General features: G+C 43.9%; 1 protein-coding gene across 1 annotated transcript; it reads right to left on the bottom strand.

The window, feature by feature from the left end:
* Positions 1-89: 89 nt before the first annotated feature.
* On the bottom strand, positions 90-27,943 carry GARS1 (glycyl-tRNA synthetase 1). Its single transcript, XM_054192022.1, has 17 exons — positions 27,694-27,943; positions 24,077-24,178; positions 21,067-21,169; positions 20,088-20,229; positions 19,011-19,099; positions 17,471-17,547; positions 15,580-15,725; positions 14,359-14,508; positions 12,583-12,745; positions 11,526-11,690; positions 8,778-8,890; positions 8,173-8,313; positions 6,902-6,987; positions 4,611-4,720; positions 3,124-3,217; positions 2,044-2,234; positions 90-436 (listed from the first exon to the last, which is right to left on the bottom strand). The coding sequence occupies exons 1-17, from the start codon at positions 27,871-27,873 to the stop codon at positions 311-313; spliced, it is 2,178 nt and encodes a 725-aa protein (XP_054047997.1). The 5' UTR covers positions 27,874-27,943; the 3' UTR covers positions 90-310.

Here is a 27,943-nt window from a genome sequence, read left to right as displayed (position 1 = left end):
AGGAAAAAAAACAAAAAAAAAAAAGAGAGAGAAAAAAAAAGACATTTCTGAAGAAAGTGCAAGGCTGCATGAACACAGAGAAGCAGGCATATATAATGGCGTTTTTATTCATAACACCTTTAATTTGAACTGCAATTATTTCATTTTTTAAAGTTAAATTCAGGCAGCAATTGAGGAAAAAAACAAAAAACAAATAGTCCCTGTGTGCACAAACAATGCAGCTTTGAATAATACATGATAAGTTTATTTCATATTAACATGAACAGTAAAAAGTGGACATTTGACAGGATTTTACTTCAGGTCCTTTTCTTTATTCCTCTATTGTGTCCTTTTTACCAGTCTCTTGTCCCTCAAATTGTGGATACTTTGCCTCAACGTCAGCCCAAGTTAGATAACCGTTGGCCAGGTCACGAATGACGGCAGGAAGTTCCGAGATCTGCAAGCAAAGTCACAAAGACGTATGAAACACGAAGCCATCGCAATCAAGTTGCTCTGTTGGATACTTGGGCAACACGGGTAATTTTTACATTGGAAACAGAACAGCGGCAAGGTGTCTTCCTGCAAGATCATTTCCGGGGAGAAAAACCACTAACTAGGAGGACATCTTAAATCAGTCTGTGTCATCTCAAAGACTGCTCAGTTATTCAGGGTGACCCATGGGGGGAAATGCAACTGTCACCCTCGTGGACCACAGCACGGTTCATCCCTGGAAGTGTTATGTTACAGTTTTGGAAAGGAAAGAAAACAATACACACATCCAAAAGATGCTGCAAGCCAGGATTTAGCCAAGCCCTATTTACTGTAAGACCAGCATAAAAGAAGCTGCCGGTTGCCTTTTCTTTGCTCCTCATAGCGCACTGTCATGGTGCGAAGGATCAGCTAGAGAAACTAGAAAATTTTCAGAAATAGAAGGATAACAAAGTCTCGTCTCCGCGGCTCGGCAGTGAGAGGTCACGCAGGTGATAGAGACAGATGGGTGCTGTGAGGAGCCGGCGCTGGCTGTTAACACTGAACCAAACCCACAGCCAGCTCCGTAGCCCCGAGCAGTATTTGTACAGCCCCAAAGTACAAGTGGTTTTGTACAGAGCGGAGCTAGTACAACTCAGCCTCATAGATCAGCACTAAGGCCTCTTCCTATAGGAGCCAAATTGTTCCTGGTGGGGGCCAGGGAGAGAAGGGCACGACAGAGGGAACTTCTTTACTTTGAGGGTGGCAGAGCCCTGGCACAGGCTGCCCAGAGAGGTGGTGGAGTCTCCTTCTCTGGAGACATTCCAAACCCACCTGGACGCGTTCCTGTGCAACCTGCTCTGGGTGACCCTGCTCTGGCAAGGGGTTGGATTAGATGATCTCCAGAGGTCCCTTCCAGCCCCTGTCATTCTGTGATTCTGTAAGGTGCCAAGACTGTCCCTCACAGCTCTGAGCAGGTTCTGCCCGCAGGCAGTGAGACCACCACAGGGAGGGGTTTGCTAGTCCAGTCTCTGTATTACGGCCGTACTAGCAGAGCAAGCTGAAGGCCCACATGGCTTTTGAGCAATGGTTCTCCAGCTTCTCTGGTGCTGCACAGGCAACACAATTGAGAAGCAAGCTTTGAGGAGTTATGGCTGTGGTATGCTCTGCCAGGCAGCCTGTAGCAGCAAAAGATCTTCTGCTTTTGGTGCCTGTAGATTCAGAGGAGCCCGGCCTTTGAAAGCCTGACACAAGCCAGCACATGCAATTACTCATCAGCCTTCACTCGGAAAAAGGCACTCAGAAGAGCAGCACAATCAGCACAAGGCATGGCTTTCAAGTAAGATCAACACCTCTGCATCCCAGAAAAATAAAAGCCTCTCCTCACTTTAGCAGCAGGGACAGAATCTTCTGTTTGACCAATATCTCTTCCCTGGGGATTTCTCTGAATAGTTAAATTGCCCACGACAGCTGGAGGCAGCTCCCACATAGACCAGAGTCATCGCTCGATCAGAAACAGCAGCTAATGCTCTCCCCTAGCCCATAAGAAACAGACTCGTCTCTGTCAGCAGCCAGATCCACCTGCCTGCCCCTTACCTCGGCTCGGATCTGGCGCATCGAGTCGCGGTCTCTCAGGGTGGCGGTGTGAGGTGTCCGGTTAACGGTGTCAAAGTCGATCGTGATCCCAAAGGCCACGCCAATCTCATCAGTCCTGGCATAGCGCCGGCCGATGGATCCAGAGGAATCGTCCACCTTGTGAGAGATGCCGTTCCTGGTGAGTGCTTCAGCTGCAAGAAGCAGAGAAGGGGGGAATCCCCAGGACTCATTACATCCTCAGCAGGCAACGTGATCCTAGCAGTGGCTCCCACATCCCCATGGCACTCCCTGACGTGAGGCACCACGTGTCTCGGTTTCAAGAGGCATCACAGACCCTCATTTATTTTGACAGAAGAGCCAAGGTTCCAGTCCCTGCCAAGACTACAAGTTCACACCCACCCCGCAGGTACGCCGCCGCACTCACAGCTCTCCATATTGCGTCGCTCAACTCTCACCCAAAGAGCAAAGTCACCGACCTCTTCAACCTGTCATTACGGTCCCAGAACTCCGCTTTTAACTCAAAAACACACCAGCCTTACATGTGTGCAGGGACATGTCCAGCACGGGAAGGCAAAGTACCAAGCAGAACTGCTGCCGACAGCAAAAGACACTGTCTGACGTGTAGTCTATGTTCCTATCTTTTAAGTACTCATCTTTAGATGGTACCAGTGGGCATTCTGGCAGAATACTTGGAGGCTCAGCAGCTCTGGGACCGATTCAATAAATTAGCTGGCCATCAAGAGTCAATAACTTAATTAAATAAAGTAGTAAATGAAACATTGCTTCTGTCAGCTTCTCACAAGCAGTGAGAAAGACTTTTTGACATGAGGAAAAAAAGAAACATCTTTTACACTGCAGACCAACACAGGGAAGGGCAGGGAGTTGGGTTTTTTGAGGCTAGACTGAAGGGTTTGATAGATACCCAAAGATGACTGACACCAACCAACTCAGCTGCTTTAGTTTGATGGCTCTCCCTGTGCGTGTGTGAGCACCATGTGATCCCAATGCTGTTTTCTGGGAAAAGAAACCTCTCTTCCCAGTGCACATCCCCATCAAACCCACAGTGCTTAATATACTTACATAATTCCTTGACAAAAGGCATGAATTCCTGATTCTGGCTTAGAGGAAGAACGGAGCACTTGAATGGTGCTACAACAGCTGGGAAGCTGAAGAACTAAGGAAAAAAAGAAAGAGCACAAATAAATACAAGTTTAACAGTTCGGCCAGATTCTTCAGAGGTGAGAATAAGCTCTGACTGAGGCTGGAAGCGGGGTGACTGTTCCAAGGGAGTGCCTGGCCTTCTGTAAGACATTAGCATTCAGAGCTCCAGCAGTAACACCTCACATTGATGAAGCAAGTTTGATTTTCTCCAGCTGTCCTCCGCTCCCCCTTCCCTCCTGACAGCTAAACGATACCTCCTACCAAAAGTGGTCTACCAGAGCCCTCCCTGAAGAAAGTGAACCTCATTTGAATTACAGAAAAATGAAGGGTAGAGGGGTCTTTCCAGGAAATTTAGTCTTATGGACAGCCTAAAGGGAAGCGTTCTCACAATCATCTCACTCCCTGTTTGATTTCCCCAGGGACTCCATACACACATGGAGCATATGCAGCTCAAAGGTTTTCAGAACCCTCCACGGACACCCTCAGAAAAATGTGCAAAAACTGTGCGGGGGGAATAAAAATCTTTCCTGGCAATCAGCAAGGCCTGTAAGGGTACAGAAGTAATGCAACTGAGAGGTACCACAATACAGAGCAGACCAGGCTACACAGAAAATCAATGGGTACTAGAAGGAAGATAAGACCAATATTTTAGACTTCATGAGCGGTCTGTGACTGAAGTCTGCGTGTCCTAACTCTGGGCTCCTGAATCCTGTTCCCCCCACTCATAACTGTATCACATCCTGTGGCAACGAGTGACACTAAGGAGCACTGTTATTTTTCTTTTCTATAAACAGTCTAGCAGCCAGAAACAACAAACGGGAACCAGCAACAAGTTTACAGCCAGCTTCCCATGGGCCACCAGCAATGGTGCAGAGCAACACAGTCTGGGCACTGGCTGGAACAGGCCGGCGGTCTGTATGTAACACACACTTCCCTCTGGCCCCTGCTACAGCAAAGTTTCAGGCCAAGATTTTAGAGATGCCCAGAATCAGAGAAGGCTGAATTTCATGGGGGACTGAGGAAACAGTTAGTCTATTGTCCCTCTTGCTGCACAGAACTATGATTACAGGAAAAGCAGGAAAGAGAGAGAGGAAATAAAACACTGAAGAGATGCCTTTTTCTGAGCGATGGGACATTGCCAAGTGTGAATCCAGAAGGAGGAATTTCTCACCCCCTTGCCAGGAATATATTGAGAGCCTCATGCACACACAGCCCCATAATGCTGTCCACACACATGTATAAACGACACGTATGCTGGCAAAAACGGCAACTCAACAGCCCACCTGGGTTTTCTCCATCTCTACTGTGTATTGTGCAGTCTTATTTTAGTCCTTCCCCTGGATTTTAGGGAAAGGCAAATGCTTGCAGCTGGTTTCAAGCTGAGGCCCAGCCACAGGAAAGCTCACCGTTCTCTGCTCGTCTCCTTCCCGGATGCGGAATGTGTGTTCAAACACTGTGTACATGATCCTCCCAATACCAAATGAGGGTTCAATTACATTTGGGACTATTTCTTCCACTGGAATACAAAAGAACCCACATCATCATTAAATAAGAATTTATACACAAAAAAAGATGTTTACTGAAGCTGCTTTTCTGCTCAGAAGTTCTTATTACATGTAGCTGAGCACGTGGAAATAAAAGGTTAAACATTTCTGCTCTAAATACAAATACCTGAAGCACAGATTTGGACTTAGTCCACATACAGAATGTATTTAGGCTGTAAATAACAAGTCAGGGCCCCTCCTCTGCCCCTGAGAGCAAACAGCACAGCACAACTTGCATCCACGCAGATAAATCCTCTTCCACTTCACAACGGCGAAGCCTCATCCAAACTGTTCACTGGGAACAGCCCCTGCTCCACACCAAGCCACAAACTATCTCCAGGCATTGTCTGGGAGAGTGCTACTTGGCATAGGCCAAAACTGTGCCAGGGAATATGCTAACAATTAAGCAGCCTGGATGATGGCACGGTAATGCTCAATCTCTGACCCGCTTTGATTTAATGTACAGACACAGCCTCAGCATCCACCAGTCTAAGCAGAGAAGTCTGGAGCTTCAGATCCAACTCCAATTCCAGCAAAGACCCCCTCTCTATTCTTGAGTCGCTCAGCTGCCTGCTTCAATGCTGCTACCCCTCCCTATTCTCCACGTCGCTGCAACACATCATGAGAGCGGGAAAGAAAGAGGATCAACCAGTTAGTGTTTGCAAACAATCTCAGAAGACGTGATGTGCTATGTTATTATATACCCATCATTCTCTCCAACCCTTGCTACACGTCTGTCAAAGAGGCTTTTTCCTCCTTCTCCTCTCTGTGTATGAAAGGAGCTCAGTGGACAGCTGGCCCTGCTCAGACAATGCAGCTTTTTAGAAAAAGCCCAGATAGCAACTGGTGAAGAAACAACAAATATAGACATCAGCTGCTTTTGAAAATCAAAGGTAGAACCCAGCTCTCCAGCACTGCATCCAGATTTGCCTCCCACTCTATGTGCCTACATTATGTGCCTCAATTAAGCACCTAACCCAGCATGGGACTTAACCTTGCAAAAGAACGGTCTTGTTTTATTTGTGCATTGACCAACCAGTTTTCAAGCAAGAGAGGGGGAAATCATAAGCTTTGTCTCCCGCTTGCGGACAGCAGCCGAACTGCCAAATGTACAAATTTAAATGAAAAACATTAACTGGGGTTTTACTTGCTGACCCCCAGCAATACTACAATCACTAACAGTTACAACTCTGATTCCTTCTTTGACGTTGTGACAAAGCAAAGCCTGGCGCAGCAGCAGCATGTGCTGAATGAAAAGACACCTGGACATCTCAAAGGCTCAGCAGCTGCAAGAAAAAAATACATTCTGCACATGCTCCATGTTGCTCTACTTCTGTCTAGGAGTATTTATCATGTTCCCAACCTCGGGCAGGATGATCCACTAGTTACAATATGAACTGGGGGAAAATCTACCTCAGTCTCCAGCTCTGTCAAAGACTTCACAAATGACCTTAGGTGAGGCGCTTAAGAGCTGGCTGGAAAGACAAGACTTCTTTGAGGAACTAAATCCATGCATTTTGGAGAGTTACCTTCCAGCCCCATTTCCACATCAGGACAAAAGCTCTGTGGAGATGCAGTTGCTGACCAAAGCTGATATGATTAGCGACTACCAAAGGAACCAACTGGACTTGTCAGCTTAAAGAGTTTGGTCAGCACAGCAGCCTGGCGAGCTGGCAGATGCTGCAAGGCTTGACTTCAGGCAGTGGAGTGACAAAAGGAGCTCTGAGGACAGAGATCTGCCCATAGCCCTACCAACAGACTGCCACAATCCATCTGCTGCATTGCAATGGAAGATGAAAGCTCCCAAAGCTGGTGCATCTTCCCCAGCTCCTCCATCACTACAACAGCCAGTTCTTAGCACCACGTGGGACCTTACAAATCCTAGAATATACAACTGAAGCAGCATGAATGTAATACGCCACCCAAAGTCTATTAAAATGGGATACTGAACAAACCAGGTGAGAAGCAGGCAGACAGGTCTGCATCAATGGTCACTGAAATCCCACTGCTGTGCGAAAGCTTTCCAACTCTTAAATTGTCAAATTGGAAATAACATTTGGCACTTTTCCTGTGCCACTGTACAATGCTAACAGGACAATGCAACTAATCTGCCTCTTCTTGTTGATGATCAAACAACAAAGATACAAATTTACCATGTAATGTCTTCTGAAATCTCTTCACAGTAACCATGTCATTTGTTAATTTAAAAGTTTTCCCTTCAGTTTCAACAGTGAATTCCCTGCAAAGGAAAAAGAAGTCACTTAAAAGCTACAGTAACAAATAAACAAGTTATATTTCCTTAATTGTGTCGGTTGGTTGACTTTAAGAGTGAGGCGATAGAAGCCAGGGCAAATCCCAGAGATCAAAGAAACAAGTGGTATACCCATTAAAAGAAATTTACATTAATAATAAAATTACTACATCTACATTAAAAGTAACCATCTTCGTAATCACAGTGAACTTAATTGCTGTTAACGGCCTGAAGCAAACTCAATTAGGAAATGGAAGAATCTCAGGATGAAGTATATACACCAAAAGAAAAAAAGGGAAGCACACAAAACAGGCACTTGCTGCAGTTTGTACAACTTCTCGAGTGTACAGACTGCTCAGGAAAACTGAGTTGTGTTAGAAGGCACCGTGCATTTTCACAGGTGACAAACAAAGGGGAAGATACAGGACGGTTATTTTATTGCTTATTTCTAAAACTTTCGGTATTATGATCTTGTAACCACTTTCTCTTGCTCCTTGCTAACCTGGAACTAGCACACACTCCTTGACCAGGAGGACTTAGGCTGTATTGACCTATCCCACTTCCAGGGAGCAAATGTCTTTGTTATTATGCGTCCTAACAGAAAACTGCTGCTGTAAACCTGAGGGCTTCACATCATGGATTTATACGAAGATGGTCATACGAAAGGCAGGTCTAACATACTGACGCTGTCAGCATGTACTCAGCAATGGTACCCTCCTTGCTGAGCATTCAGATTGGTGTAATACAAAACCCAACCTGTTCAAGAAAAGTGTGTGCCGATCACCTGCATTTGGACCTGATACCAAATGGGCTGAGATTTATAAAGGCTTTGCTTTGAATGCAGCTACAAATGGATGCTGAGTTTAAACACAGTCATGATTTGCAGTCCACTATCAATTCAAACCCGGGATACTGCTTATAACTCATCTATTCAATAGATGTGGGATTCTGGATGAACTAATTTCCCTTTCTTCTACTTTCGATGAGTCTACACATCACCTTATTCTGCAATACTTTCTCTCCCCATTTTGAGCGCTAAACATTTCAGGCAATCCACTCAGCCTACTCTCACAAGAGAGCTGGTTTCAGGTGGCTCAAATTAACCCAGCAGCACTTTGGGAACCCTCATCAGAGGTGTCAGGGAAGAGTACCACGCACACACAGCCAGCTCACCCTTTCTCATTGAGCAGCTGCTCCATCTCAGTGATGTAACACTCATCACACACGGAAAGGTACTCCATCACCACCTTTGCATCCTTCTTATAAGCTTTGCCAATGGCTCCCTTATTTGCCTCAAACTGAACAATGTTGACTGTTCTGTACGAGGCAGTTAAGGAGTTTGAGAAGACAAAAAGCAGGGCCTGGTTCTTTTTCTATGTCAAAGCTAATTGCTACACAACACAAAGAAATCTCCTCTGCTACTGGATTAGGGAACTTCCCTCCAAGAAAGGAAAAGAACAGTAAAAATTACTGGAGGGCAGAAGATCACAAATTTTGAAAGAATACAACTGTTTTTTTACAAGTACAGCTAGTAGTAGAACCTGGGACAGTAATCCCACATTTAAACCATGCTTCACAGTCAAAACAGAGCTAGAAAAAACCAAGCATAACAGTAAATCCCCTTTCCCCAGGTTACTTCCCACAGTCCTGCTGGTCTGTAGCTCTAGGTTTCCCTGTTAAATTTACAGATGTAACTTTAAATAAAGCCGCACAGCTCTCCAAAACATTTCACTGTCAAATCACTTTCCACTTCAAGAGAATCTGGTTTATTCTGAAAGGATATAGGTTCTTTGAGAGGCTTCTCAGCTATAAGAGGAACTTTGGTGGCACGGGCATGGCAGGAGAGGTCATAGCAGGAACGATCAGCACAGCCAACGATCTCAATCCAACCCTGAAAAAACAAAAGTGGAAGCTTTCACCAACTCGCTTTTTTGTCCACTTAACCATCAAATATGTTTATTCGCCCTTAAGCCCTCCCTACTTCCATGACTGTTTTTTCTACGTAATTAGCTCTGTTACAATAAGCCGCACTCACTCACTAGTTGCCCCGTCATTTGAATGATTCCGTTTGTTTCCAGAGGAAACAATCAGTTATCTAACCAGTGCCTGTGTTCAGGGCCGGTTTTCTACATGGCTTGGCAGAACACAGCACTGTGTCAATAGCTTGGGGCTGGGGCCAGAGCACACAGTTCTATCACATGCTACAGGCACAAAAAAAGACATCATGCCTTCGGGGCTTTGCTGCTCTGCAAGCACGGAATAGACAGCAGGCAACCAGTCACATCAGAATAGCCAAAAGCCTGGCGTACGAGCTTGTAAGACACAGATCATATGCAACGGAAGGACTTCTTTCAGTATTGCAGCATGTATGGCAAGGAGGAATCTCAAAACGCCATTCACACACACAGAATTGATGAAGCCTTCCAACGCAGCAAATACAACCACCACCTGGACCTTCTAAAAGGCAATCCTATATAAGAAAAGGCACATCAGCTGCTTTCCATTCACTCTGTCACATCAGCATGGATATACAGGCAGCCAGATGCCGTCTGGTTTTCCAGTTTGCAGTGATATAGCAAGGTGTCAGGAAAGGTATGTGAACAGAAGAAATCTCTGTGCTTGAAAAATCACGGTGTTCCAGAACATCTTGGGGAATTTTTAATACAAGTTAAACCATTAGGATACTACAGCTACTCAGAAAACACAAAATCTAGGTTTATGTAATAACTTCACAGAATGGATTTGAAGCTATTCAGAGCCGTTAACTTCTTCCTACTGAGTGCTGCAAGTTGGTATAAACATTTTTGGTCAGAGTCAAGTGACAAACCACAGCTTGAGTCTGGCATGGCTTTGTCATGGCCCTGGGATTGCTGTCTTCACTTCTGCTTTAAGCTGCTGGACGTACTGTTCTGTGAGCGTCGTCCTGATCCATGACAAGGCTTGCAAAGTTTATTAATCTTATTCACATGGTGTGACCCACACATGTCCAGCCTGCTTTGGGCTGGCTGGGAAGAGAGCCTGTGAAGTTATGGAAGTCAGCTATCTACATTCAGAGGAAGCCATTCCTTCAATCTTTTCAAGTCTTTTCTATATGAAGACAAATCACTCATCTGAGCTGCAGAATATTTTTTCTCATCTTAAGTTTGGTGGAATTTTACTGGCTGCTATTGCTCTAACTAGCTGTAATGAAAAATTACTAGCCTGTTTCAGCTCCTTAAAAGAAAACAGAAAAAAACAAAACAACCCCCCAAACAAACAAAAAAAAACCCAAACAAAAAAAAAAAACCACATGGACAAAACCCACCAACCACACACAACCTCCTCAGCCCTAGGTTGCTGGAGGTTCTCCGTGCCCATAAATAAGGCTGGCTGAACCATATGAAGTCTTACCCATTCCCTGTGTGGACACGATTTGGGCTGAGCACGCTACCAGTCTGGCTATCAAACTGGGCAGGACCGTGGATGGGGTCTGCTCATATTAGGGTCACTGCGACAGACCTCAGCAAAATCCCTTCCATCTTTTGACCCTTTATTGGAACTAGACCACACAGAGTTCTCTAGATATTTTCAGCAATCTGCACATAACCTAGAGTCCTGGGAAAGGCTAAGCAGGCAGAAGAACACGTGCTTCACTACACAAGAGGGAAAAATAATGAAATAACTTTTTTTTTTTTTAAACTCAGAATTGACCTAGAAAGTAGATTCCGTACCCTTAAAGAGGGGAATGACTTCATAATCAATATCGTCGAGTTACTATGCCTTCTAATACATTTCTTTTGAAACTATCATTCCAACTGATATACTTGGCTGAGACTTACTGAAGAGGCTGAAAGCTCTCCAAGAGAATCTAAAATGAGTCTAACAGCCTTGTCGCCAACTACCTACTGCTGGTTTACCTGAAAGAAAAATGACACATTTTTCAAAATCCTGCCAACAATGTAAGAGAAAAACAAAGCGCCCTACAAGGCCTGAACTGAAAAGCTCTTACTGACTCAGTAGGAAGACAAAAAAATCCTTGGGAAATTTTTCTCCCAGCACTAGCTGTCTGAACAGGCAGGAGTGAACTCTCATTTCTCACAGCTTGGAAGTGGGAAAGGAAGAGCAAGCATTCTAGCAGGAAGAAATCTGATCAGGAATAACGCCTCCAGCAAAACAAATCCTTCACACTGCTGTTACAGGGGTTAGAGTCTTTGGAAAGCACTGGGACCTTTCCTTTAATTTCAGATGAAATTCGACCAGCACAATGTCCACAGGCAACTTCAGGCTCCACCACAGGAGTCTGAAGCATGGACCTACAAACAAGCATGAACAGTTCATAACTTTTGTGCAAGCCCACTGCAGGGAGCCGACCTGCCCCTTTAGCCCTGGATTCAGAATATTTCAACAGCAGTAACTGTGTTCATACCAACGTGGGGCTCAACAGAAACATCAGACTCATAAATAAGAAGAAATAAAACGGAGCCCCTTTCCGCATTATCAACAGATCTGATAGGGAGTGCGACTTGCTGTTTCACTTTGCCACTTACATACGATGTTTTGGACTCTGCATCCCAGCAGTCACAGGCGTAATGAGCCATCTCATTCTCCATATGCTGTCGGAAGCGCAGCTTCTCTGGGGATACACCAACCTTTGTAAGGAAGAGGTAGATTCTGCCAATGAAGTAACCGAGAACGGAGTTATTGATCACGCCCTGGAAAGGGAAAAGGCAGGAAGAAAAAAACCCACACAGACATTAATTCCTAAGGAAGCAAAGTCATGATTTGTTGTACTTCTGCAGACAACCTGACACGTTACAAACAAACTTCTTGCAGCTGCCTGTGATAAAGTACTATGTCTCCCCCGAAACTATTACATCTTTTCAAATTCAACTAGCACCCCTGGCAGTATCTCCATCTGAACAAAATAGTAAGTTATTATTACTCTAGGACTCATCACTAACTGTCTCTGAAGATCATCTACTTGAAAATAACCTGCAGTATCTGGCAGTGCTGTCACTGGTATTACAACAGTGCATGGGAATTGCAGTTATGGCCCAGGACCCCACGACAGCTGTACCCTACAGTTCACAGCTGCAATACAACAGGGGGGTGGTGTTCTTTTTTTTGGCTGTTTTGGGGGGGATGGTTGTTCGGTTTGGGGGCAGCGTTTTGCTGGTTTTTTATTCGGGGTTTTGGAGGGGTGAGGTGGAGGGGGTTAGTAAACCTACTCATTCACAATTTGCACGCATGGAGAATTAGGTAGTGAAACCCCAACGTGAAAGCCATACACTGATGGGGCCAGCAGCTGAGTATTAGATACCCAGTCACTGCTGAGCTTTTGGCAGATATTAGTATTCCTTACTGTTCTCTCCAATTAGCTAAGTGTGAAACAACCTCTAACCACTATCCCAGCACCACCCACAGCCTTTCATTACTGATAACAAGGGCCAGGCTTGGATCTCAGTCACACTGATTGACTAAAGACAACCGACTCTCATGTCTGGGAGCAAACTCCAGCTGGCACCAACACAACAGTGCGTTAATTTAGCCTTGAAAGCAATACTCAAAAGAGCAAGCTCCATGTGCTGGCAAGAAGAACGTTACCTGTTGGACAGCATCTCCCAGCCGCATTACATGTGCCGACTGCCCGCTGACCTGGGCCTTGGAAGAGTAGAGCAGGATGTTGAGATCTGCCACATTCTCAAACTTGGGGTGATTTTTCTCACTGGGATCCACAAAGTGCTCGATTTCTGCCATGGTGAATTCCCTAACGGAAACACAAACAACCAGTTGTATTAAATATTTTATATGTTAGCCACAGCCCCTTTAATAAATGATTATGCTTTAGCCTCTCACAGGCAAGTCAGTAGTTTAAAAACATATACAAACCCAAAGCCAAGACAATGTACAGACTGGAACATGAACCAGTCTCGACGCTGGATTTAGTTTCATCTTAAAATTCCTAATAAAACTTTCTACAAATTCATCTAGAAATGAATTTGTAGATGAGATTTCCAGGCCATGGTCATCACCACTGTGATTCAGGGCAGAGAATACCACCTTCAGAAATACTTCCAGAAGTTCTCTGGACTTTTTCCAGACTGCTGGGATGCCCATATTAGAAGTACACATTACGTATAGGGTTACTGAAGACTAATCCACTGATTAACTCAATAGCCTTAACGCATATTAGAGGTGCCTAAAATAGCCAGATGAGGTGATAATTTCTTGGAGATAATGATATTGTTACATTCATTAATAGCGTACATTCTCTTTTAAGAACTTGTCTCTAATACATCTATATTCATACATTGATTCTTAGCCTTCTTCCTTGAAATCCCTTTACATTGAATTAGCTTGTTATCAAGAACCTTTAAAAAAAGCTCTAGGTAATCATTAACTTTAAATCACTGGCATCAGGATGTAATTTGCTATGATAGCATAATAACACAGTCTCCAATAAATGTGCCACAAGCGTATAATTTATATTTGACTGAAAATGCATTTCAATGAGAAAAGTTCTTGTTTCCAGATGCGCAAGAGAGAATAGGAGGACTGAGAAAATGCCAAAGAGTTCCCTCAGTGCTAATGATGCTACTGCCTTTTGGTGACATTTATGGCACCACATTAATCAATTACCAAGTTTACAACACATACTGCCTGTGTGTGTGACACAACCACACTGACCACACAGAAGCTCTTGTTCCAAATTAGATGGAAGAGACTTCTGTTCAGAATACTTCAGCTGAAATACTGGTATTATCCTTAATGAAATGCAATAATCACTTCTATCCTGAGATAGAAAGCTTTGAAAGTAATTCTCAATAACCCTGAGCTTTCCTGCCTGACTGATCTTGGGACACAAGCACATGTCCCGAGTCAAGTTATCTCACAACTTCCTCTTTGTAGTAATCTGCAGAACTGCAGAATCTGCAGGTTTCCTGAGAGAAGGAAATGCTGCTGCAAAGTCAATCACGTTTGGATTCCAGATTTCAGTACAGATTTAAAGTACATCACATTAACATAATTAAACAAGCAAAGCTCCATGTCCTGTAGAACACAGCTACTTTTAATATGATTTGTTTAGATTATGATGAAAGCCAAATTTTGTTAGTAAAACTGAGTTTAATCTAGGTGTTTCTAATACAACAGCTATTTCAGCGATTCTACTTCTCACCAGCCAGGCTTAGATAGAATCCCATAGTTAAAACCTTAACTAAATGCGTTCTTTGCCCGTGACCCTGAGACTCACTGGGCACATTATCAGGAGTCCTCTGGAGAAAGCACTAATGTGAAACAGTCATGTGCAAACACTGGAACAAAAGGGAGGTGCTACATGCTCTCAGGCACCCTTCTGTTGAAAGAGGAAATTTGCAGTACCTCACTCTGATAAGGCCGGAGCGGGGTGAGATTTCATTTCTGAAGGAATTTCCAATCTGGGCAGCAGCAAAAGGCAGTTTGCCTTGGTTAAACTCCAGAAGACGTTTGAAGTTGAGGAATATTCCCTGTGCAGTTTCTGGCCTCAGATAGCTGAAAGAAGACAGAGGAGAAGAAAAAAAATCAGGAAGATAAAAGGGTGGGGAAAGTAGTGAGAAAAGAAAAACATGGTTACTACAAAACTTAAAGGTGCTACTTTATCTCTTGAGTCTTTTAACTCCAGACACAAAACAATGAAGCAACAGACTGAGGGGGAAAAAAAACCCCAAACATCAGCTGGAGCCCAAACACAGCACTCCATAGTTACTCACAAAAGTAAACTGGATGATTTGGGCTGCTTTTGAGATGCAAACGCAGAATGGAAAAAGGTGTCTGAAATGAAATACAGTGGCCAGTTACATCACAGAGCTCAGAGGGAATGCATCCCCCCTTGCCCTTCCTATGTAGGCCGGAGCTGTACCAGGCTGCTTACAAATGTGGATTTTGCAGGCAAACCATGACTACACCTCTGCTGTTACAAACTGTGAAGTGGATTTAGTGTAAGGCCCCTACGACCCCTACAGTGATTTGAGACTTCCACAGAGGATACCACCTACACAGACTACTTAATATACTACTCTGGAGAACACATATTACACGTATCTCTGATGCCATCCCAGAGGATATGCAAGAATCCTATTCTCCACTCCTCAACGGGGATTTCATTTTTAGTTTTAGAGATGCCAACTCAAGACAATAGCCTGTACATTCTCACATGCTAACTACAAACACCTAGTAAATGATGCTACCACTGCATCACACTGCTAAGTAACTTCATTCTGAAACAGGTACACTGAAGCAGGTTCTTTATAGCCATGAAGTCGCTGACAATTGGGAACCCAACATTAACTGGTTTTATGGAAACAACTCCAACCAGTAAAGGCATTGCTGTGATCCACATAGTCTGGCTGCTTCAAGGATTTTTGTGATTCTGCAACTGCTCCTTTTTTCTTCTACCTTTCATCAACCTGCCAGAATGCCAACCTGCCAGACAAGACTGGAACTGAAAGGCAAGGGAAGGCTACTCAAGAAGAAATTGCATATTTCAATCCTGTTGAGACTTCATTTTTATTCCAAGTGATCAATGAAGAAGGGAGAGTGGGAGCAGATGAGATTAATACCTACCCAGGCATGTTTCCTCCAGGCCCAATGGAGGTCTTGAACATCAGATTGAAAGAAACAGGAGGGGACAGGTCATTCCCAGTGATAGGTGATTTCACATTGTAGTTCACAAAGAGATCTGCAAGTTCTTGCTGGCCATAGTTGTCCAACTAATATCAAAACACAGGAGAACTTGAATTACTAGGCAAGATAACATGAATTAATTATGTCCTCTTCATCTTTTACTGCACATGATCCACAGCTCTGAATCACCCATGCAAAATATTTACTTTTAACCTAAATTTTCAAGCACGGTAAAGCTCGAACCGATGGTAGAAGAAAACACTGTACATCTGCAAAGCCATTTTAGTAATATAGGTCCCCAACTCAACCACAGAAAGTCTGAAGTCTAAATAGAAATGCAAGCACTGAGCCTAAGAGTGGGTGTAAAGAAGAAGAAAAGTCATTGGGACCGCATCACCACCCACCACCAGCTTCTTTTAAACAGTTTCAATTAAAACATGGGGAGCAGCGTGTTGGGAAGGAAAAGAAACACAGCAATGAGAAGAAAGCTAAAATTTCTGCAGTGCTTTGTCTGAATTAATTTCTCTTTTTTCTGCTACATGAAACACAATATTCAAGCTATGCAGAAGGTGCTCCCTTTTAGAGCAAATCTGCAGCACAGGGATTCTTGGTAAAATATTTTCCATTTTCTCTGAAAACAACTGGGTAATGACTGGACAATTTCACAAATGGGATAATCTTCCAGGCCGCTACCTTCCCTTTTTCTCTAGAAGATGGGAATCAAGCAGTAGTAGAACCACAGATCTAACTGCAACCTAACCGCAAAAAAGCCGCAATTTCTGGCATTGTTTTGTGCCTTTATGTACCAGCCTTTTGCATATGTACACATAAATGTAGTTTCTAGACTTAAGTACGATAAAAGATTTACAATGAACAGTACAGCAATGATATAACACTCAACTTCAAAATCAGCTGAGCCGATTCTAGCATTAATTGTCACGATCCTTCGTATATCAGAGAAAACTCAAGACAGGAGATAAAAAAGGGTTTATTCATAGAGGAATTCCCCTAAAGAATGGTCAGAGTTCAGTGTTACAGTGTGGAAATGCTAATGACAGCTGTTCAGTCACACAATACACTGAAAAAAAAACATTGCTCTTTCTGGAAGGAGTTATTAATTCTATGCATGGCTCTGGAAGCATTTACCCTAGAAGTCACGAGAAAAAAAACACTAAAAACAAAGCAGGAAAAACAAATAAAAAATAAAGGCAAATGTCTGCACAGCTGCTCAGGAATGTCAGCCTGGAGCACCAACTATTCTCACAGTAAACACAGGAAAGATCTGCGCGGGCTGCTAGAGACAGAGGAACAGGTCTCAAGTGCTTCAAAGCTGAGACATACCAATTTTAAAGCCGAGACAAGTTTAAAACATACCAATTCAGTGCTGAGGTGATTCAGTAAAACCCTGACAAAACTTCTCATCTGCCTCTGCTCCTTTGTATCATAATCCTGCAGCAAGGGATTTACGAAGGTAAAGGGGGGATTCAGAAGAAAAAGGCTTTTTGCCAGGGTGTGAAGTGGAACAGAGCAGACCATCTCCAAGGACAGAGCTTCAGCCCTACCAATCCAACATTCAAGAGGCTAATATAATAGCAATAACTCCTCAAAATAGCAGAAGGAGGGAGATGCAGTTAACCAGCAAGTTTATCGTATTTGTTAACAAGTAAGTTTTCGGCATTTAGGAGTGCATACAGCCCACAAGTCTCTCTGAGGTAAAGACTTCTGAGCATCTTTAGAGACACAGAAGGGACACTGCCTCTGGATTCAGTGCATCACAATTCCTGTTACACACACATCCCTGAAGCATTCACCTCCCCATGCAGGCACCTACCTGTGTTAGAACATTTTCCATCTCTGCCTTTTTTTCTGCCGTGCACTTCTTGTCAGACATAAGCTTTTGCAGGTGAGCTGTAAGCAAGAAAAGAATGTAGTGACTTTATACAGCAACCCCATCACTGACCCCAGCCTAAAGCTAGAAAACTCAGGAGGATCCTCCAGCATGAGCGTAAGTGTATGTCCACCAGTTTTCTTGCCAGTGTCTATCAGGTTAATTCCACTCATGTCATCAGGGCAATGCTGATCTACAGCTGAGGAGCCACACCAGTTTGCTGTACTGGCCTGCCACAGGGAAAACAACAGGTCCTTGCCTACTTTCTTTCCGATACTCATTCCTCTAAACCCAAGCAATGGCTTTGTAGTCTCTTTCTCCTTTTTTTCTTTCTATGCAGACTGGAAATTAAAAGCAACCACTGATCCCAAGCCAGCAAGGCTAATTTTATCCAAATGCACTCAGAGGCACGTACTGACTTGGTACAGTAGGGTTAGACTGCATCCCACTTTGAAGCACAACATCCTCCATGAGATACAATGGCAGACAGTGATGCCAAGACTTCCCACTCATTCAAAAAAAGCAATCTGACTTTTTAGCAGCAGTAACAGCAGGTGGCTGTTCACCAGCGATGGGCTGCAGAAAAGACAGGGACACTCATTTATGATGCTGTTCAGTGTGCAAAGTGGGCAGATGTTAGATGGGCTTCTTTTGGGTTTTTTTTTCATAAAACAAAAATACTAACTGAATATTAAGAAAACAGCTTTAATGCCAATATGCCAATCACATGATTCTATGATTGTTCTACATATTTAACTTCCAAGGAGAAGGCTAGAAAACTAGGAGAGCACAACCCACTTAAACCAAGAGCAGAACAATCCTTCCTTTCCCAATGGAGCTGTATATGAAAAGCCTTTCAGACAGGTTTCTTATTTCTAAGATTCCTTCATGTGAATTTTTTTGGTTTGTTTTTTAAACAAATTTTAATCAATAACCAGAAAGAAGCGTGAGGACTTTGCAAACCTAAGAAATGCCTGAAGTCTGCTTAGCCTTCCCAAAAGCCAGCTGAGTTCTAAGGTATACGAAAGTCAGCAGCTGCCATGTAACTGACCTTTGCATAGGGAAAGCATGCACTGTCCCCTTTGATCACCATTAAATCATTTGTTCAGTTCTGAACAAAAAGCAACTGAAACTCAAGAAAACTAAGACCAGACCATGGCAGAAAACCGGAACTTTGATATACAGGGAGCCCTCAGCTTAGGCAACACAGTAACCTCTTATGGCCTGATGACACAGGATTTCATAAAAAGGGACCCAACTATGTTTTCACTCGAGATCCTGTACCTCATTTAAGATACTAACACAGCATTTGGGTGGAACTGACAACTTACAGCATCTTTAATAGCGTATGACTAATGAACTAGAAACACAGGTATGAAAGACTAGCTACACCAACTGCTCTTCCCTGAGAAAGACACTTTTCCCGTGTTCGTACCACTGCAAGAAATCCCCAAGCCCACCTAGCCTTGGAACAAAACCAAACCTTTTAAGAGATGATCAGCACGAAAACATTCCCCATTTTTCACATCTTTCACCATGAAGTCAGCAAACTTGTCTACATGGCCAGAAGTCCTAGAAAAGATGATACAAAAAAGGAACATGAAAGCTGCCACCAGACAACCCTGGGTATTGGGTGATCCCAGCAGACAGACCATTATCAAAGAGAAGCACTTCAAACTACGCACCCAAACTGCGGGCTCGCTCTTGCTTCAGATTATAAATTCACATTAAGCAGTACCATCCCACAGAAAATCCCATCTGTGAGAAAGTATCAATACACCTAAAAAAATGTGTCACTAAGATGACAATTAGTGCCTTTAGGAACTGCATCGTGATTGAAGCAAGATATAGATGCAGTTGTGAGGAGTAACCAGTAGTTCAGGTGGACAGATTCCCACTATTTTACACCAGTGATCCATGGAAGCTACTGCCCGTTATGCCGTGGCCCATACTAAGTAACGCAGTTGACTCAGCTCAAACTCTCATTCCAAAAGCTCCTGACATATTTAGCAAACTTGTGGGTAGTCTTAGCGGAGATACATGGAGGTGAAGAGTCTGAACTATGCTCTCATCCTGGAAGATGGTGCCTCTACCTGGTCTGTGGATAAAAAGAGAGCTTCAATCCCCAGGGTTACAGAAGCATCATTTGCATTCAGAGCTCAATTAACACATTGCATATTGCCGTCCCTCCACAGAGAAAGGAAGGATGGTCAAGCAACCTGTCTACTGTCCTAAACTACGACCCACGTGTCTCAGATTTAGGCAAGCCACCCAATCCTTTTTCTTGTCATCTTGATCTTCTAGAAAAGGGGATAATGGCAATTTCTTACCTAATGGGACTGCTAGGAGACATTAAGAAATTAGACTCTCAGACACGAGTCCCACTGCTCTCCCTGATTTATGGAACAACAGTTTCTCACACAGACCTGCGCACTGACATCTATAATTATTTTGTGCTGCAACAGGGTATGAAATTGGGTGACCCAGTCTCAAGATCCCTGTGGGTAATTTTACAGAAGACCAGAAATTACATGCTGCAGAAAAAAAGACCCATATTTACTTCAGAACCGGCTCTGGTGTGAGCATGGTACAGTCAATCTCCAGGATTTGCTCTTCCTGAATAAAGTGCTGTCTCCACGCCTGGATGATGTTGTTCTTCAAAGCACACCCAACAGGCCCAAAGTCATACAGACCACTGACACCTGCAAAGAGAAAAAATAAAAAAACATGGTAGGTGTGAGATTGTACGAACCTGCATTATTTGGAGGAAACGTCCTCCCTTCTCAGTGTTTCCATCAGTTCGTTTAAGCTTAAGTTCGTTAAGGTCATTTTCTGAGCATGAAGCATCAGCTTCTCTGTGCTAAACAGAATATGGAACGTGTCTCAGTGTAGAGAGGTTTTCACATAAAGACCCATGACATAAAGTTGAAAGTAAACTCCATGAAGCACCTAGATGGACACTGACCTATACACATTTTAGTATTTTACATGAAAGAGAAGTAACTACACAGGCACTGTGCTGCCCCCACCCACCCCAAGCTGCCTCAAATCAGCTATCTGAAGAGGTCTAACAGCCACATTTGTTCACCTGTTCAATAAAGTTCATTGTCAATTAAGTTAACAGGTTCTAAAGTTCACTGTAGTTTTGAGCATTACCTTGCCCAGGAGAGCTCAGATAGAGATGAATGGTTATGAGGAAATAAGCTGATCGTCTTTGAACGCCAAAACATCCTACCCCTCTGCAAAGAAACCATCTTCTACAATGTAATGCTCAGAACTTGCATCCTAAAGTCTGCTCATTTGCATTCAGAACGTAAAAGACAAACTTTGAACCACCTCCTGACACAGAGATTTTAGGAAGGGAGAAACTTTTGAAAAGCTTACAGACTCCAGCAGGACAGTTTAAAGCCATCTTAAAAAAATAATAATATTTTTTGTTGCATTAATATAACATTGCAAGAGTACAGCATTTCACACAGCTAGAAAGACCAGAACATTAGCCTCAAGGGATCAAAATGTAAAGTTCTTCAAATCTGTACCTCCATAAATAGAAAAGGCTTGATCATAGAAAAACCTCCTTTTCAGGGTGTCTTCCATTTTAACTCTGTCCACAATGTCATCTTTGGGCTGTAAGGCCAGCTCCTGTAATTCAAGCGAACCAAAAACAGTTAATAACTCCAGTTTCTGGCAGAAGGACAAATCTTCTCCATTCAACACTATGTGTCAAAAGTCTGTAAAGACCATTTTGAAGCGAAGGTATCCTGCCAACATGCTCATTTTCCAAAGAGGACTGGTCACATTCAAGCACTCAATGATAAACGGGATTGTCTGAATGCAGCATTTTACAACTCTAGGTTGAATCATCTGCCCTAACTTTCAGAAAACTAAGTCTGAGCTAGTTATCCCCAGCTTTCTTTACAATCAGTGGAGAGAAATGGCCATTTCTAAAGCAATCCTGACCTATTTCCCTCTCCCAACTATAAAAAAAGCTTAAAGTGACTATCTCAGACTACAAACATCTAACTCTCAGAATATATGAAGCTTTCAATTAAGTGTTCCTCATGTGAACGAGTTTTTACCATGAAGATTGTGAACATCATCCTTGTGCTCTGCCAAAGGTGTGTATTTAGCTAGTTGTATGAAGAATATCTATTTGCAAAACACAAGCTTTCACAAATATGGCCCTGTGCACACAGAAAATTTAGTTACAGAGTATCTAAATGCCCTGATTAGATTCTGCGAAAATGTTTTACAGCAGACTCACTGTTTTATCTGAAAACCTATGATTTTTGCAGCCAACCCCATTAGTGAAGTCAATAGACTTGAAACATGTTCTTCAACAAAGACATTTTGATAATTAAAGCAGAGTTAAGCCAGAAAGTTCAATAAATTAATTCAGATCCTGCCAAGTGGCTAACACTATCATTTTGAACAGCCTTTTGGTAACAAAAAGTATTGTACGACCAATAATTTCAAACTTTTCTTTTTTTGAGCATCTATAAAGACAAATAAACGTGGTTTCATTTTAAAAGCACCATACCTCTGCTGATCTCATGAATTAGCATAAGCCAAGGAGTAACTTTGCATGAGAAACAAAAAGGCAGAGAGCACACACACGAGAGCAAGCACCAGAACAGTACTTTTAAAGCATGGAAAGGGAATCCATTTGGCACGCTCTGCCTAAAAACATAGAATCACATTTCACAACGATCTGGATTTCTTAAGAGAAAGGCTGGCTTTTGCCCAGAGATGGACAGGAGAGCAACAGTGACACAGCCCAATTCTGAACTTGCAGGGAGAAATTGCCAGCAGCACGGTAGTAACTGGATTAGGTACAGAATTCTGCAGGGCCCCAAGAGAATAGTTAATGAACTGATGCAGAATTCAAAGAAACAGTCTCTTCTACCTGGTATATATTCATAAACATAAGTATATTCACAAACAGAAGGCAGAAAAGTGCCTGTGTTAGCCTTTAAGGGGAAGAAAGACCCTGTATAGGAGCAGAATCATTTACTGACTTACAATATAATTTGAGGACATAAAGACATGGAATTTTAAACACTCAATCACTCTGCCCTGTTCAAGGCTTCAAATTCACAGCCGCTCTGCTATCTTTAAGTAGGAATCACAGGGAATGAAAACTGCACCAGCAGCTGCTAAAGCTAATGAGCATTCACACTGCTGCCTTCTGCAAAAGTTGCAAGAGACTGTGATGCATTGCTGGAAACATCGTCAAGAGAGAAAGGCTATATTGGAGTGCTGCGCTCACAAGGGCAGACGCTGTGTTTGCAAGGTCATTCTTGCACTGACAGGGATACAGCCCACACAAATTGTGTAACTGGCAAGCACGCCTGCATCCTACAGGCACCCTTCCAACAGAAAGGTGGGGCTCACAGGGATACCAAGACTCTGAACCTGCCTTGCTACATCTCTCTACATCAAGCTTCCGCGGGCTGGGAAACAGAACTGAGAAAACATTTAGAAACTATTTACTCATGGACAACCTAGCTATCAGTACAGGTTTCATGCACCGGTATCAAAGCACAGTTCTATGCTGAATACTAAGTAAAAATGACATCTTTTTTTACTTGGGTTAAATGTATGCAAATAGCTAGCCATAATGCCAGGCCTGCCAGAGAGAGTTAACTGTTTGCCCCCCGTGACTCTGTAGGACAAATAGGGTCAACTGGTTTCAGTTCATCTCTGCTCACATTCTCACAGTAAGTTAGTTGCAAGTGCTAGTTTATTTATTTATTTATGCATTTATTTTTAAGAGTACCACCAAACCACAACTACAGTAATTTTTATATGAAATACAAATTATAAAGAGCCTCGCAGTTTCCTGGGTGAATATGCACACCTGACTGCCTTTAAGCTGCAGGAGTTTCTTTTTGTTGTTTCAGTCTGAGAAGGGGAGGGAAGCTTCCAGGATAAGGAAGTATATTTTTACTTGTTTATTGATCTAGAGACAAAATAAACTTGAAGTTCCATCATTTCATTTGCAGAAAGACTTTTCAGAGTGCAATCGTGTTCAAAACAGGGGGCACAATTTCAATACATCCCTCTCTTTACGGCTGAGGAAAACCATAGGCTATTTGAAACATCTCCAGAAACTTTGTTTAAACTGTAGCAAATAAAATGTTTTCCAAAGAAACATGTTCTATGCCAGCCTGGGAATTTAAATGCTGCATAAAGAATCTGAAGATGAAACTCACTACAGTGAACAGCATGTCCTCTCACTGTACAAAAAAAAACAACTATACAATAAACAAAGATTAACGACATATACATTGACTTTCAACTTTGACTATGAACAACCTGACCTCATATTTATTCATTCATATGCTGTGATTTAACGCTAACAGATGTATGTGTAACATAAGGAATGAAATCGCCGCTAGTTGGAAACTTGCAAACTATTTCAGAAGTGAACCAGTCTATCCTGCTATGACTCTTTAACCCAAACCAGTACTGTAAAAAAGCGTTAAGTAGAGATTTCAAAGATTTTCTGACAAAACTGTGGAACTCCAATTTAATTTCCAGACTCACCTTTGCTTCTAGGACCCTCTTCCGAGCTTTGAGCTCTGCTACAGCTCTGTCTATATCCGCCTGAGGAGCTTTCTCTTCCTTCAGCTTCCTTACCAGTTCTCCCTAGAAGAAGGAGACAAAACACAAGATATAATTCTTTCTTTGAATGCCATAGACGAGAAGTCTCCTTCTTTCAGCTTCCTGGCAATCCAAAAGGAGGGGTTTGTCCTGCCTTCCCACTCTCCATGCGGGTCTCAAGAGGCTGCTTGAACTGTTAGAAGCGAGAAACACTTATGCATTTGAGAGTCAACAGAACTAGACATCATTAGAGAAATTCACCCCCCCCACTACTGTTAAATCCCAGATCTGTTATTAAATCTCAGCGTGCAAATATACTCCTGTATGTACCACTTCAGAGCAGATTTCCACAAATCCTAGTTTTCTGTCTTTGAGGATGCACTGAGTGCATTCTCAGATGGTTATAAACAGGCTTTGTGCTTTCTATTGGTTATAAACAGGCTTTGTGCTTTCTATCTCGGTAATAAGGCTTCTCTTCCTTCTACCCCTTCCCTTTTCTTCAAAATTTATGACCATTTTACACCTCTTTTCCTCTGTCATATCTGTTCAAAAATGGTCAGTAAGTACACAATTTTTTATAAGAATGTCTCACAGAAGACAGACATTTATAGCCCAATGTCTAAGCAAAGAAGGCATGGCATTATCTGTAAAAACTGTTATTGTTTTTAAAACTTCGGCTAACTTCAGAAAAGAATGGAATAAAAAATAAAAAACAATCATGAAAAAAAATATGCCAAAATATGCAAGAGCAGCAAAACCCTGCAGTGGGCTTACACTGAGGTCAAACCACCATCACCTTGTCACAGTTCCACAAAGGCCTCTTTGTCCTGTGAGGACGATTTTCCCCTTTTATCCCCAGGGAAGTGCTCAACCCCTAAATACCCAACAGCAGGCTTTTCTGAACGTGATCCTCAGCAGTCATGCCCAATTTGCTCTTGGAGATAAATTCATTCAAAGCCTTCGTTTCAGTCCACTCTTCTTCAGTCAAAACCAAGTCTATCTCAAATTACTGAGAAGGACAAAGAAGGTGACCCAAAAGGAAAAAGCACAAAGATGTCAATGCCTTCTCAAGTGGGATGTTCTATGAATGAGATGCTCCAAGTTCAGCATTTTTCTTGCATCTTGCACTTCTCCATTAAATAACAAGAAAAAAAAAAGAAAAAAAAAACAAAACAAAAACAAAACAAAGAGATAAGAACATTTCCACAGTACTAGCTTTTTCATAAATTCTGAGCTTTTCTGACATTAATATTACAGGTAACTGAGAAAACAAAGAGAAGAGAATACACAGATTGCCATTCAGTAATCAGATTAGAAAAGCTAAAAGTGCTCCAGAGACTAAGGGGCTCAAAGGCTAATTTTATTAATAAAGGGAGGAAGACTCAAAAGACTGCACTAAAACAAACATACCAAGAAAAGAAAGAAAAATAAGAATCCTCTCAAGCTCCCTAACCCCGACAGCTACAAGAACAGAACAAATCTGCTGTTTCCTTCCTGTTAACTAGTTATACCAAAACGTGAAAGTTTCACTCTAGGGCTGAGGATTTCAACTGCCATTCCTGGGTAACGTGGCAGAGGGAGGGATTTGATTTTTTTTTTTTTTCTTTTAAAGTAGTAAGTCTAAATTGTCTTTGTTGAGCTAGGGGGTCGGCAGTGGAAAAACATCAAGGCAGCAGCAAAGCAGCTACTGCTGACTCAACACAGCTATCGCCCTGCTTATTGCTGAGCATCTAAAAGCAGCATACAGCAACTCTTTGTCCTGATCTATAAGTAACAGAGTCCTCAGACATAGGCAAGGAGGAAAAAAACAACACAACTGAAGCAAATAATTATGTTTGCTGACAGGACTCAATCTAATTAAAGCTGCGATCTTGAGCCCAACCCAGAGGAGGAGTGCACAGCAGCACTCGATGTGGCAAATTTTGCTGCGGCTTTGTCCCATAGACCAGTAAAGCAGAGAGGGATCCACCCCTGGATCACGGCAGCTTATTGCATCAGGCACTGCTGCAGGAAGATACGCTGCTCAATTTCCTCTCCATAGGTTGTGTCCCTTAGGTTTAATTAAACCGCTTCACCACGAGCTGACAGGCAGGGCCCCCTGCATCTTAAGGTATCAACTACCCCAATCTTTGTTACTCCCTCCCTTTCCTCTTGTGCAAAGATCTCAGAGAATTACTACTGTCAGCTGTAGGACACAGTATCTGTGGTCCCAGCAACACAAATTTACCCACAAACCTCTCCTTGGCACCCCACGCTCTTGTCTGAATCACATAGGCAGCCAGGAAGAAGGGGTGCATCGATGCTTCAAAAGCAAATGACAGCACAGGATTCGAAAATAAATAAATTGGCTAGTTCTAGAGGTCATAATTTTATTTACAAGGAGCCCTCTTGCCAAGGCATTATGCTCTACAATGATTCATAATAAAAACTCATTGAAGTGCTGGTGCTGGTATAATTAGAGGGCCATAAATCCCACTCATTCAATGGGAAAACACATGCACAAATCTAAAAATACATGGGACACGCACGTAGCTATGTGTGCAGCTAAGCAGAAGGCCATGGATTCAGCCACTTAGAGGAGGACCTGGGGAACCCACAGCCATAGGTCTTGCTGCTAAAGCAGGACTCCACTGCCATTAACATACACTGCAAGGGGATCAAGATTCACTTAGGAAATAAAGCGGCAACCGAATCCTTCTCAGGTGAGAAGGAAGATAAGAGCCTCATCTGTGAGGGAGATGGAAAGAGAACATGATGCAGTCCCAGCTAATAGGAGACAGCTAGACAAATAAGAATGATGAAATGGAAAACGTGCAAAGGAATTAATATCCCTTACTGCATCGGGCAAATATGCAACTCTAAAGAATATCTTTTACCTCCAAAACCCAGCACAAACTCAGCTCTGTAACCCAGTGGGAGGAAGAAACCTATGCAGGCTGTTTCATAAAGACAATGTGAAGAAGGAGCCAGCAGCGGGGCCCGGAAAGCGTGACAAAGTCAGCCCTGGGTTGGGCACAGGAGGCACATGGAGCCCAGCAGAGGAGCGCCAGGTGGAACTGACGCAGGGATCCAGTTCTGCAAGACAGCCCTGACACACACCGCCACCTCGGGGAGGGGAAAGGGCACCCCCACGGGCGGCCGCCGCCGCACCGCCTGCCAGCCCGCTCCCCCGGTGCGGGGCCGGGCTCACCGGCGGGGGGACACCCGAGGGAACCGGCTGCTGGCCAGAAGCCCCGGGCAAACCCACGGGGGACCCTCCACCGTGGGCTCACTGCAGTACCCCGGCGCACAGAACCAGAGGGGGGAAACACCCCCCCCGGAGCGCACCCCACGCAAGCCGGCAGCGCTCGGGGTGAAGGGGGGCGACGCAGCGTCCACCTCCCCACAGACCCGGGCCACCGGCGGGCCTGTCACACACCCGACTCCCTCAGAGAGACCCCCGTCCCCCCGCCGGGACCCCTCCTCAGGCGGCTCCTCCCCGGCGGGTGTCCCCCCTCAGGCGCCGCCCGCCTCAGCGGGACCCCCCCCCCGTTCCCCTCAGCCGGGCCGCGGCGGGTTACCTGGAGCCGCACCGCCTGCCGCAGGGGCGCCAGCAGCGCCTCGGCTTGCGGACCGTCCATGGGGGTCGCGGCCGGGGCGGGCCGGGAGCGGAGCGGGGCGGCGGGCGGGCAGGCGAGGCGGAGCAGGCGGCGGAGCAGCAGCGGCAAGGCGGGCAGGGCGCTACGGGGCGGCAGCGGCATGGAGAGGCGCGGCGCGCCGCCCTCCCCACCGCATGATGAAATCCCGGCCGGGGTAAAGCCGGCCTGCCGC

This window comes from Rissa tridactyla, chromosome 2 (assembly GCF_028500815.1).
Source record: "Rissa tridactyla isolate bRisTri1 chromosome 2, bRisTri1.patW.cur.20221130, whole genome shotgun sequence".
NCBI classification, from domain to species: Eukaryota; Metazoa; Chordata; class Aves; order Charadriiformes; family Laridae; genus Rissa; species Rissa tridactyla.
This window is presented reverse-complemented; position numbering and strand designations above follow the sequence as displayed.

What these genes read in the sequence shown, in the direction of transcription:
- GARS1 (XM_054192022.1), bottom strand. Translation starts at nt 27,873, where the DNA reads ATGCCGCTGCCGCCCCGTAGCGCCCTGCCCGCCTTGCCGCTGCTGCTC. An exon ending in AGCCTTTTCTATTTATGGAG is followed by an intron (nt 20,230 to 21,066) that starts GTACAGATTTGA and finishes TTCTCTTTGCAG; the next exon opens with GTGTCAGTGGTCTGTATGAC. An exon ending in CAGAGTCCAAAACATCGTAT is followed by an intron (nt 8,891 to 11,525) that starts GTAAGTGGCAAA and finishes TTGTTTTTTCAG; the next exon opens with GGTTGGATTGAGATCGTTGG.